A 13762-nucleotide genomic window follows, 5' to 3' on the forward strand; every position below is an offset into this window, starting at 1 on the left:
CATCATACCCTTGTTCTATTATATGGAATGCATAGCTTTTAAAGAACACCCACGGTAGATGACAATCGATTTCAAATTTAACTCGAAGATTATTCGTCGTTAGCTGATAAGGGTATGATTTGTAAATTAACAATACATGATCTGGCCTGGCGATCTCGTTTATCATCATAGCGCGATTAGAACGATTTTCCTGACCATTATTGAAGACTGTAAAACGAATATAAAAAGTAGATTGATCCTTTCCATCATTCCTCAGTCCAATAACAGCAGAGAAAGCAAATATTGTATTCTTTGAATCAAAATGTAGAGGCCCGGTATCTATTTCACACAAATTAGTATTTGAAACCTCTTTACAATAGCTGAAGCAATCTGGAATCCTATTTCCCGGATATATACACTTAAATATATAGGCCACCTTAGGATGTCCCTGTTACACGGATATGACAAATTTTAAGTGATACAGCCTACAAATCAGGACAAGCACTAACATGTACATATATATGAGAGAAAGAGAGGGAGAGAGAGATACCTCACTGAATAAATGATTGTGTACAGCATTCCCTATTTGTTCAGGGCAATAGGAGAAGTCCATCCACCATAGCTTTGGTAAGTGATTAAATGGAAGTCTTTCCAATGACGAGCATCCACCCAAATCTACAGATTTTATATTTCGTGGAAGCTCTGGAACTTCTTGAAGTTGCTTGCAATATTTCAAGTGAAGCTTCTCCAATTTGACAAATTTGTTGAACCATATAGGAAGGCTAACAATAGCGCTACCGCTTAGATCTAGAAATTCCAAACTATTGAAAGAGCATTCAAGTTGAAACTTTTGTTCCAATGGTTGCAGTGCCGAAGATTCTGTTCCAACCCACAAAGGATTTGGTGGGACAAATGTATTAAATTGAGATCTTCCAGCTTCTCCTAAAAATACTTCCAATGATGAGCAATTCGGAGCCTCCACTTCTCTTACATTTGGTGGGAGTACTAGAATTTTTCGAAGTTGCTTGCAACCTTTCAATTTAAGCCAAATCAATTGAACAAATCTATTGAAGAATGTAGGAAGGCTAACAATAGCGCTACCGCTTAGATCTAGAAATTTCAAACTATTGAAAGAGCATTCAAGTTGAAACTTTTGTTCCAATGGTTGCAGTGCCGAAGATGCTGTTCCAACCCACAAAGGATTTGGTGGGACAAATGTATTAAACAATTGAGATCTTCTAGCTTCTCCTAAAAATACTTCCAATGATGAGCAATCCGAAGCCCGCACTTTTCTTACATTTGGTGGGAGTACTAGAATTTTTCGAAGTTGCTTGCAATTATTCAAGTGAAGCTCCTCCAATTTGACAAATTTGTTGAACCATATAGGAAGGCTAACAATACCGCTATACGATAAATCTATCTTTCTCAATGATTGTTGTGCTGGAATTTCTGTTCCAACCCCCATAGGCTCTGGTGGATCCTCCGTATTAAACAATTGAGATTTTCTACTTCCTTCTAAAAATATTTCCAATGACACGCACCCCCAAGCACTTACTTTTTCTACATTTGGTGGAAGTCCTAGAATTTCTCGAAGTTGCTTGCATCCATTCAAATCCAGGAACTTCAATCCAACAAAACTTTCGATACATCGAGAAATCATAACAATACCACTCCCCGATAGATTTAAATGGTACAACGTGAACGTGGAGCCCCAATCAAGTCCCCTTAAGGAATCACAACAGTAAATATCCTTTAAACATTCCATTTTAGGAAAGCTCTTAAGCATTGAAAAATGCCAAAAATCGATTACCTCTAGAGATCTAGACTTGAAGCTTTTCGGGAAACTTCTAAGATTAGAGCAACTGGAAATGGTCAGGTTGTTGAGCTTATTAAGTGATCCAACAGATTCATGAACCTCAACTAGATTTTCGCAATTAAAAAGTGCCAACGACTCTAAATTTGGGATCCTTGAAACATCAGGGATTTTTTCAAGGAAAACACAGTTATAGAATTTCATAGTTGTCAAGTTTTGGAATTGCTGTCAATAAAAAAAATGAAATAAATTAGTTTGAACTTTGAAAGAAATTTACAACAAAAATTTAAAATACAAATATTAAAATAAAAATTTTACCTGAACTCCGTCCAATATCTTGATGCGACTATGAGCCATTCTTAAAATCACAAGGTTCTTTCCACGAAAATTGGGTGGAAAATATTCTCCGGGATATCCATCCCAATCTATCAGTCTTAACTCATTAGAGAGAAAATTAGGTTCTTCAAAAAAACATGCATTACGACATATAAGTAGTCTGAGACTTGTCATCTTCTCAAAGGCTTTGGGACTCAAGTGTATTAGGCCTGGTTTAGGCAAATTTATCAATATGCCTTCAACTTTGTTTGTTCCCTAGCAAGAAAATGTATAGATAAGTGTACCAACAAAATCATAACATAAAGACACTCGCTACAACTATAATTCTTGTCTTGATAAAATTTCTATATCTATTTTATATAAATATATAGATATATGCATTTATTGCTTTGTAAAAAGAAAGAAGCTGATAATCCATCTGCTTTGTCTTTGTATATTGCCTTTTCTTTTTCTTTTGTAATATTATTAGTCAAGTTTCATTTACTTGTTATTGTACAATGAATAACAAATCATTGAGAGAGGCACCCCATTTGGTAAACTTATAAAAATGATTTTCGGTTAAAAAAAAAAAAAAAAAATTGAGAATTAATTTGGTGGCCCGGTGGGGGTCACGTTTTTAAAAATTTTTGTATTTGGTGTTCATAATTAATGAAAATTGGTTTGATAATTTTCAATTTTAAAAAATAACTGAGATATATTTTTACAAAATAAAACGAAAAATTAATTAATTTTTTTTTTTTTTTTTTAAATGTTGCTCCACGGTGGCAGGCTACCACCGCAGTGTTTATCTGGCAGCAGCATGGTGCCAGTGTTTTAGAATTGAAATTTTTTCGAAAAATTTACCAAATAATTAAGCTAGTAGTAGAGGGCATATTTAGTAAAGTTTTCGAAAGTTGTGTTTTGAATTTAGATTTTTTAAAAGAGTTTTTTTAACACAATAAAAATTGAGAAATGTTGTATCTATCTATTGTCCACGAATAGAAATTTGTTCATTCATAATTAAAAATATTATAAAAACCAAAAATGAAAAAGAGTTTTCAAAACAAGAAAAAATTAAACAAAAAAGTTAAAAGCCAAAAAAAAACTCCACGAGTGGCTGGCAGTCATCCATTCACTGAAGGCCGGGGGGAGGTGCGAGTGGCACGGAGGGGTGGGTCTGATGATCAACTCCTTTCATAAATAATAAGATCGATCACCAGCCTCCGCACTTGAAAATGTGAGCATGTGTTTTCAACAAATAAAAATTGATTTGGAAACTTTTTGAGAAGTTTTTTGAAAAACTAAAATTTGAAAAATATTTATTTTTTATTTTATTTAAAAAAAAAAAAACATAAATAATAAGAACAGCCTCCATGCATGCCTGAGAAAGTGATCATGCGTTTTCAAAACATTTGATTACGTACGAAGGTGTAAGATGTTTTCTAAAATAAAATTGTATTTTATGTTTTGTAAATATTTTGTGGTCTGTTTTGTATAAAGAAGTTCATTATAATCTTTAAAATTTCTAATTAGAAATTAGTTTTATTTTATTTTTTATTTTTTAAATCTCGATGTGATTAACCACCTCATATGTTCTCCTTCCATTATGAGCATCACTAATATTATTTACGTACATAAAACATCTAACTAGCTTCAACTAAAATTGTTATTTTGTAAAATCTCATGAAGAGAGCTCGTGATAAATTAATTATCTTGTTATTTGAAAACAATTTTACAAATGCTTTTCCAAAAACACAGCCTTAGGCCAATTAAACAGTCGTACTATACTGTAGTCCTGGTGTAATTTTAAATTGGTTTTGAACCTTTTTTTTTTTTTTTTTTCTATTCAGATGAGGCAAAGGGAAAAGGGAAGGTTTTGAATTTAAATTGATTCTACTTATTTGATTCTTGTCCGTAGCATATATGTATCAACATACAGATATTTGCATGTAAGTACTTTTAAGCATTTGTTTTAAGCAAAAATAAATAAATAAATGAATACTAGTGGCTTAACTAATGAAAAATAAACAAATGTAAAATTAAAAGGTATTTTTAACATAATTCTTACCATATCTCCTTCTAGGACACGCCGAACATCTTCATGAAACCACAATCTGCTACGCTTGCTAGGATCTTTGGGTGATTCTTGTCTAACAATTTCTCTACCCATTTCTTGCACCAAGTCATGCATCACCAATTTTCCAAAACACGACTCAGTTATGAGACACTTTTCCTTTAACTCTTTGATGCCACTATATGAATTAAAACCAAAACTATCTAGCATTTTTTTGACATGTTCTACATTCTCTCCTTTGAAGAAGCAAGTGATGTCAAGGAAAATACTCTGTGCATTTTTATCCAATCCATCAAAACTTATTCTAAGTTTATTTTGAATATCACTGTGAGGAATTTTTTTGTACTCGTCCAATTTACTTTTCCAATCACGTATATCTCTACCTTTTAAAGTCGAGCCTAGTACCACTAAAGCTAGTGGCAATCCTCCAGCATAACATACGGCATCTCTTGTGACGTCCACATAACCATCATTAGGTATGTCTCTATCAAAGGCATGATAACTAAAGAGTTGAAGAGCTTTATTCCAATCCAATTGATTCACCTCATAGGTTAAAACTTGATGCTTAGTTAGTAAATTTTTATCTCTTGTTGTTACGATGATTCTACTTCCTAAGGCAAACCAATCACCTTTTCCGACTAACTTTTCTAATGGAACTAACTCATCCACATCATCAAAAACTAAAAGTACCCGTTTTTGGCGAAACCTCCGTTCCATCAAAGTAACTCCTTGATCAACATTGCGAAACTTTAGACTTGGGTCTCCTAGGATCTCAAAAAGAAGTTCTTTTTGCAAATGAATCATACCATCCATTTGGCCGGAAGTTTCTCTAATGTTTTCAAGAAAACACTTATTGTCGAACTGAGAGGAAATCGAGTTGTAAACGGCTTTGGCGATAGTTGTCTTACCAATTCCACCAGTTCCGAAGATCCCTACCATGCATGTACTATCTTTCTTCTCTATATCTAAAAGAGACTTCACAGCTTGTACATGAGACTCTATTCCAACTGGATATTTGGCAACTTGCAAATATGTATCTTCTACTAATATTGAATTCACCCATTGAATGATTTTCTGAATAAATTCAGCTTCATTCCTACCAATACAAAATTTGTAAAATTACATTTTGCATTAAAAATGACTAATTTTCAAAATATGATCTTGATGTGTATGAAAGTTTTAATGAATTTAGAATTCTTTTTGATAAGATAAAAAGATGACCAGGAAAAAAAATTCAAAATAATTGAACTTTAGCAAAATAACAGTGTACGTGTGTTTGTAACTGGAATCAGAAAAAAAAAATTATAGAACAAAGGTACAAGAGCAGTAATAAATACCCGTAAGACTCTGAATGCCACCCGGAAATACTTGCCACTTCTGATAGGGCTGTCCTCCACTTCAGCACCTTCAATTGATCATCTTTGAACCTCTTTTCATGTTTGGTAAATGCTTTTCCAAAACTCTTTATTTGATGTCGCACATCTGATGGATCTACCTTGTAAAACACTGGTGCAACCATTTGTCCCTTCCTTTCCTTACAATCACAGATCTTTACAAGTTCGTCCAAGCACCATGAGGATGATGCATAGTTTTGAGAAAACACAATGATTGAAATCCTTGACTCTTCAATAGCTTTGAGAAGTGTTGGCGAAATGTTCTCTCCTCTTTCAAGGTTGACGTCATCTTTGTAGGTGTAGATTCCGCTTCGATTCAAAGCGGCGTATAGATGAGCGGTAAAATTTTTACGAGTATCTTCACCACTAAAGCTTAAGAACACATCATTAGGCCATTGACGGGTGGAAGAGGAAGACGAAGAAGCTCCGTGAAAGGCCATGGACGAGGTTACTAGAGAAAATTGAGAGTGAATTGCAGAACTTCTAGCCATAGATCCAAATTAAATAATATATACATAAGAATACAAGTTGGTCACTCACACACATGACGCGTCAAAAGAAAATGAGCAACTTCTTGGCAACTTCCTTAAAGCTGACGACGTAATTATTGTGTGGAAAAGTGCCATTCAGATTTAAATTTCGACCAACCAATTTTCCCAAGCACGATAAGTTAATGAAGTGGCCATTTTAAAAGAAACTATTTACTTTTATTGTGATTGCATTCAAGAGAGACGAGCATAGTAGCACATTTTGCAGCAGAGCAAAGTGATAAATTGGTACTCTGTTATCCTAGCGATATTGATATACCATTTTGCTGTATATACCTTTGAAACTTTTAATGTTATGTTGAACGATAAAAACAAAACTATGCATTAATTGCTCTGTTTTATGCGATGGGCTTCTTGTCATGTACTATCTTTCTTCTTTATATTTAAACACCACTTCATATTTTGTACACGAGACTCTATTCCGACCGGATACTTGGCAACTTGAAAGTGTCTCTTTCACTAATATTGAATTCACCCGTTCAATAATTTTCTGAGTGAAGTCATGCTCATTCCTACTAATACAAGATATGTAAAATTACATTTTGTGAATGACTAATTTCAAACTATGATCTTGATGTAAGTGAAAGTTTTAATAAATTTAAAATTATTTATGACAAAATAAAAAGTGTGGTTAAAAATACTTTAATTCTTTAAATCACACCAGGACAAATTAGCCACTTGTGTTAGGGTTGTCTTCCACCTCTGCACTTTCAATTGATCATCTTTGAATCTTTTTTTTTATGCTTGACAAATGCTTTTTTAAAACTATTTATTTGATGTCATACTTCTGATGGATCAGCATTGTAAAACACCGGTAGAACAATTTGTCCATTTCTTTTTTTACACTCAAGGATCGTCGCAAGTTCATCCAGATACCACGGGAAAGATGCATAGTTTTGTGAGATTACAATTACTGAAAAGTGGATGCCGCGTTGCATAATATGAAAAGAATCCAAGTTGGTCCCAAGTAAACGTGACGCGTCAAAAGAAAAATGAGCAAAATTTGTCGGCAACTTCCTTTCTATCTACATGAAAATAAAGATGAAAAAAAAGAGAGAAAAAGCGCTGCGGTAACACATATGAAGTCACGCGTTAAAATTGCAGTTCAAGTGGGTCCATTGTTTAAACCAACAAATAATTGCACCCTAGTCCTTAGCAGATTGAGGATTGAAATATTAGCCCTTGCCGAGAATAGTTTTTGTATCCCACCTTTAACTCTATGCTTTTGAAGCCTACCTGCATTTAATAATATTTCATTAGTAAATCAAAAGGACATATTTAGGGGATAAATATACATTGGCCCTCTCAACTAACAACTATTTTTATTTTGCCTCGTAACTTGACAATTGTGACACTAATTAGATACATTAAATTACCATTTTATTGAAATTAAGCCAATTTCCTATCATTCTTTCAAAAAATACCCCTATTTTATTTTTTAAAAATAAATTTAACTCAATCCGTATGCAACGAAATTACTATCACCTTCAAAAAAGAAAGATAAATGCAGGAAATGAGAAGACGGTATTGATAATAGTTTGGAACTGTAAATGTAGGGAAATCGTAAATAATAGTTTGCGGTATATACACCATACAAGTTGTGACTTATGAGTTTCTCAAAAAAAAAAAAGTTGCAGACTTATGAGAGAGATAATTGTTAATACAGTTGAAAGATAAGAATGACAATGAAACATGATACTGTAGTGCAATGTGGCCAGGAGAGGGGACTTGCATTAATACTTAGTAAAGTAGTCCGGTCCTTTAGGAAAATTGCAAACCCTACAAGAAAAAAAGGAAAATGATGAAGTATAATTAAATGAATTTATCAACAATGGTTTATTTTGAACCATGTTTTGGATCCCACACTTAAGTATTCTTTATAAATTATTTTATTGTAAAGATAGAATAATTTCCTTTTATTGTTGCTCTTTTAGTTGGCCTGTCCCCTGTTTGCTTCCTTTGAGCAATATCAGTATTTTTTTTTAAAAAAAAAAGATATTTCCTAAATTTAGAAAACCAATTTACATTTTTCTTCCTTATTTAAATACATTTCACAATAGCTTAACTTATCATTTTTCTATATCATTTAAATATTTTTTCAAATCAATGATAGGAAAAAAAAGAGGAAAGATTTTTTTTTTTTTTTAATAAAATAAGGATAAGGAAAGCTAAAGTGTTTTCTTAAATATTTTATAGCACAATAGCTTTTTCTTAGTTTAGGGAAGGAAAGAAAAAGATATTGCTGAAAGAAATTAAAGACAAAATGGAATGAAGAAAATAGTTTCAAGAAATTTTACGTGGTTCGGTGTATGACCTACGTTTATATGATAAAACTCAAATGACTGCATTTTTCTCTTATTTTGTTGGTGATATTTACAAGATAACATTCTCTGATTTGTAGGAGAATTATGGTAGATGAAAATAATAATAAAATGAGATAGTATCATATTTGAATGCATTCAAATACGATCAACTAAAATCAAATATCTGAAATAAAATCCCCTGATATATATGCTAACATCGAGAAGGAAATGGGGTTTAGAGTGTTGTCATAATTTTTTTAATGTTATCTCTAAGCTTAAAAAATTTGCAATGCCAATATCCATCCTTTGACCAAGGGGGTGAAGGGTAGTGAGAATTGCGATAATTCTTGAATTAAATGAGCAACTGCTTGGCAACTTCCTTAAAGCTAAAGCTGATCTTTTCATGCTTTTGCAGTGATACAGGGAGTCATCATAAAAAAGAAGGGAGCTGAGAAAGGTGAGCTGAGGTGACCCGCATTAATTGGTATCCAAATGCAAACCAAATTACTCATCACCCCTCTACAACCAAATTAGCTTGTTTTCGAACCTTTAATTAATTTGTTATGGAACCAAATTAGCTTGTATTTAACTTGTAATTTCCATTTTAATCCCACTTTAATCCACTTCATTATTCCATTATTTGCCTATTTTCAATTAAAACTTTACATCTTTTGAGATACTAAAAATACTTTTTAAATTTTCTAAAGCAATCTTAAACAAGTTATCCAACTTCCTTTTCCATCTTTTTCTTTGGCTTTCCGCTTTGAGTCGTCATCAATCGCTTTTTATTTATTTTCTTTTTGCTTTGTTTTGCCAAGAAACTTGTTGGCAATTTCCTTGTAGTTACGAAAAGAAAGATGGGATAAATGAGTCATCATATAAAGGATAAAAATGAAGGGAAAAAGCGCTGTGGTGACCCGCATTAAGGTATCCAATGCAACCAAATTATGATTTAGTTGCATATAATAAATTAACAAACCCAAACTTTACCATTTTGTTGTGTTCATTAACAAACCCAAACTTTACAAGTTCGTCCAAGCACCATGAGGATGATGCATAGTTTTGAGAAAACACAATGATTGAAATCCTTAACTCCTCAATAGCTTTGAGAAGTGTTGGCGAAATGTTCTCTCCTCTTTCAAGGTTGACGTCATCTTTGTAGGTGTTGATTCCACTTCGATCCAAAGCAGCATATAGATGAGCAGTAAAATTTTCACGAGTATCTTCACCTCTAAAGCTCAAGAACACATCATTAGGCCATTGATAGGTGGAAAAGTAAGACGAAGACGAGGAAGCTCCGTGAAAGGCCATGGACGAAGTTACTAGAGAAAATTGAGAGTGAATTGCAGAACTGCTGGCCATAGATCCTTAATTAAATAATATATAAATAAGAATACAAGTTCGTCACTCACACACATGACGCGTCAAAAGAAAATGAGCAACTTCTTGGCAACTTCCTTAAAGTTGACGACGTAATTATTGTGTCGAAAAGTGCCATTCAGATTTAAATTTCGACCAACCAAATTTCCCAAGGACGATAAGTTAATGAAATGATCATTTAAAAAGAAATTATTTACTTTTATTGTGATTGCATTCAAGAGAGACGAGCATATATAGTAGCACATGCTGCAGCAGAGCAAAGTGATAAATTGGTACTCTGTTATCCTAGCGATATTGACATACCATTTTGCTGTATATGTCTTTGAAACTTTTAATGTTATGTTGAACGATAAAAACAAAACCATGCATTAATTGCTCTGTTTTATGCGATGGGCTTCTTGTCATCCTGTGTTGGAAGCATGAATATATATCAAACTACCAATAAATTGGTAATGTCTCTTTAAATTATTAAAAATTATTAATGTCTCTTATTAAAAAAAAAGAAAAAAATAAACTAGGGTGTAAAATTCTGAAAACTTGTTGGCAATTTCTTTGGAGTTGTAGTACAGAGAACCAAGCCGCGTTAGAAAAGAAAGATGGGATAAATGAGTCATCGCATTAAGGATAAAAATGAAGGGAAAAAGTGCTGTGGTGACCCGCATTAAGATATCCAATGCAACCAATTTATGATTTGTTAAGTTTATATAATTTAATTGCATATAATAGATTTAGCTGTTGATGTTTAGAAGGGTATAAAGGTTTGATTTAGCTTAAGTGCTGTAACAACAAAAATATAATATATGTGTTTGTAGTTTTTTTAACCGTCCAAATTTAATTTTAAAGTTTTTATAAAAAAGAGAAAAAGTAAAATTATTATGATTTGTTGAAAAAACTATAACATGTATGCTATAGCTTTTTAACTGCACCTAATTAAACCAAATTCAAAGTGTTTTGTTTGGTGCTCAAAGAGCAAATGTGGTTTTATTTTGTTAGCAGCTTCTTGTAGTTGTTGTTCCACCTTTACACGCTCGAGTGTTTGTAAAGAAAAATACTAAATACTATATCCCCGTCACTCAAAAATGCCTAGTAGTCCTTATCTAATGATGTATCGGCACTACCATATTAGTCCAATAAATTAAGAGTATGATGAAAGTGTAGTATGTTTTCCTTAATAAGAACCTTATTCATTAAAAAAAAAAAAAAAACAAATATAAAATACTTATAAAAAAATGAAAAAATATTCTTTTATCTTTATGTCATAATATATTATACTTTTTTTTCTCATAGAAAATAAAAATATCATTAAAGTTATTCTCAATTTCTAATAACATGCAGTAATATTTAGTGCTTTTGTCTCAATTTTCACATTTCTAATTACTACTTAATTCAGTTGATCGAACGATTACATATTAAGCATCAATCTCATTATTTAAACATTTTCCATGAAAAATCTTATCACTTTAAAATTCTTCTCATATGTTTTGTTTTTGTTTTTTTTTAAAAAAAAAAATTCATTGCAGGAGTGGCCGGGAAAAGGGGAATTCTCATATATATATATATATATATATATATATATATGGTAAAGGAAATACCATGTCCTATTTTGGAGTTATTATGAATGTATTTGTGAGTGTTGTGTTTTACATTAGTAAAATATAAAAAAATATATATATAAAAAAAAAAAGATAGTTAATATACTTAAGTTGACCTAAACTCGTTAGCTTAGACATTTATGCTAGAGTAATATACAAATATATATATTAATGTACTCTTAGTAAACTCATGTGTGACTTCTCTTAGAATACACATGACACTCTTGGATTTGTTAGGAATAAGAGAGCTATGGATTTGTTCGATTAGACACCAACACTGTCCAGCCAGTAATAGGATTTGAGCAATAGCGATTAAAAACAAAAAATGATCATTTTTTTGGGCAAAAATTTTTTGCATTTGAGCAACCAGTAATAGTTATTTGTATATTTAATTACCCAAAAATTTTAGTTTGATAAAAAAACTCTTTCAAATATAATATATAATATATAAGAGATATGGTATAATGTAATAAAAAGATCATTTTTTACCCATAAAAGTCCTAGGTGACAAGAGGTCATAGCTTATCAGTGGGTGAGGCCACAACAATTATGGATAGGGCCTATGATCTTTTGCCACCTAACACTTTTATGGACAAAAAATGATCATTTTATTGCATTATAGCATTTCTCAATATATAATGTATATGTGACATGTAAAGCATAGAAAAAAAAATTATGAAGTGGGGAGCAGGCCGGCTGTGGGTGTGTTGTAAAGCATAGAAAAAAAATGGTTGAAGTGAAAATAGGAGAATACCGAAACAATAAACAAAGAAAAAGCGTTAGCTCTTAGTCAGAAAAACAAAACAGTAAGGAAAAATAAGATGAAGTGGGGAGCAGGGCTTTGGGTGGATCAAAGAGTCAGAAAAAAAAAGAGAACAAATGATCCCTGCGTGGTGTGTTCGGTGTGCTGTAAAAGTATATATAGAATGTGAAGGAAAAAGTATATAATGTATTGTTTAAGTTGGGAGAATAGTGCCGAAAACAAAAAAAAAAAAAAAGTGATCTTTTTAAAGGGAGCGGCTGCAGCACTAAAAAATGAGTAATGATATAAAGAGGACCAAAGTTCTCTTACAGTCCTCCCAAATGTGACATGACATTTAAAATTATTATTGAATTTGAGATGTTCATTATTGAATTTTGATCTATTGGTGATTTTTATTGCCACATGACATTTGTGAGGACTCTAGGAAGACTTTAATCCTCCTTATATCATTACTTCTGAAAGAGAGATGCAAATTTCTCTTTTCTTTGGCAAACATTTTCCTCTTCTTGCTCCTACGAATCTTTATCAAGGGAAATTAAAGAAAACTAAAGCAAAAGAATGTACAGCATTAACTTGAATAATGGAGTATAATACTAAAAGAATCTTAGCAACAATATTGCTTTATGTTTTAGTTAACCCACGATCCTTTAGTGGATTAAGAAAACTAAAGCTAAAGATCGATGCTGCCCATTTGCTTCCTTTCCAGCAAACAAGCAATATTAGTGGAGGATGATGAGTTTGCCATATATACTTTTTAACATTCTCCAACTTCTTTAATTTCCCTTCCTTTTTATGATGACTCCTTTATCCCATCTTTCCTTTCCTAACGCGGAAATTGCCAACAAGTTTCTTGGCAAAGCAAAGTGTTTTTCAAACCCTAGTTTTTTTTTTTTTTTTTTTTTTTTTTTTTTAAGTATTTTCATTGTTAAAAGACATTAACAATTTTGACTAGTTTGAAGAGAGATATGAGAAGAATACGGTAAGAAACATATGAGAAGAATTTTAAAATGATAGGATTTTTGCTTAATGCTTAATATGTAATCGTTCGGTTAATTGAATTAAGTAATAATTAGAAATATAAAAGTTGAGACAAAAGCGCTAAATATTTCTGCATGTTATGAGAAATTAATTTATCTTTTTTTTTTTTTCTTTTTTTTTTTGGGTTAGTAAGCTCACATAGTAATCGCACTCATATAACTTTTCCGTAAAGAGTAATGCTGTACAAATTTATATTTTTTTACATTTACTTTTACACTCTTTTAGGGAACTTTTAAAATTATTATTAAATTAAAATTAATAAAAATTCATTTAAATTAGTGGTAATAAATTAAGAGTATGATGAAAGTGTAGTATGTTTTCCTTAATAAGAACCTTATTCATAAAAAAAAAAAAAAAAAAAAAAAAAAAAAAAAAAAAAAATTTAAAAAAAAAGTAGTTAATATACTTAAGTTGACCTAAACTCGTTAGCTTAGACATTTAAGCTAGAGTAATATACAAACATGTATATTAATATACTCTTGGTAAACTCCTGTGTGACATCTCTTAGAACACGCATGAGACTCTTGAATTCTCTTGGATTTGTTGGGAATAACAGAGCTATG

General features: G+C 31.7%; 1 protein-coding gene and 1 pseudogene across 1 annotated transcript; both read right to left on the reverse strand.

Annotated features, from left to right (window-relative positions):
• Positions 1-2: 2 nt before the first annotated feature.
• Positions 3-6035, reverse strand: LOC132184512 (TMV resistance protein N). The gene is made up of 6 exons (XM_088518140.1): positions 5519-6035; positions 4176-5277; positions 2111-2383; positions 530-2017; positions 137-427; positions 3-35 (listed from the first exon to the last, which is right to left on the reverse strand). The coding sequence occupies exons 1-6, from the start codon at positions 6013-6015 to the stop codon at positions 3-5; spliced, it is 3684 nt and encodes a 1227-aa protein (XP_088374266.1). The 5' UTR covers positions 6016-6035.
• A 730-nt stretch (positions 6036-6765) lies between these two features.
• Positions 6766-9761, reverse strand: LOC148584328 (TMV resistance protein N pseudogene; annotated as a pseudogene).
• Between the last annotated feature and the right edge of the window lie 4001 nt (positions 9762-13762).

This window comes from Corylus avellana, chromosome 7 (assembly GCF_965113065.1).
Source record: "Corylus avellana chromosome 7, dhCorAvel1.hap1.2, whole genome shotgun sequence".
Classification (NCBI taxonomy): Eukaryota; Viridiplantae; Streptophyta; class Magnoliopsida; order Fagales; family Betulaceae; genus Corylus; species Corylus avellana.

Coding starts and splice junctions, on each gene's coding strand:
- LOC132184512 (XM_088518140.1), bottom strand. CDS start 6,015: ATGGCCTTTCACGGAGCTTCTTCGTCTTCCTCTTCCACCCGTCAATGG. Junction 2,384..4,175: donor GTGTCCTAGAAGGAGATATG/GTAAGAATTATG, acceptor TTTTCTTGCTAG/GGAACAAACAAAGTTGAAGG. Junction 428..529: donor ACAATCATTTATTCAGTGAG/GTATCTCTCTCT, acceptor TCCGTGTAACAG/GGACATCCTAAGGTGGCCTA.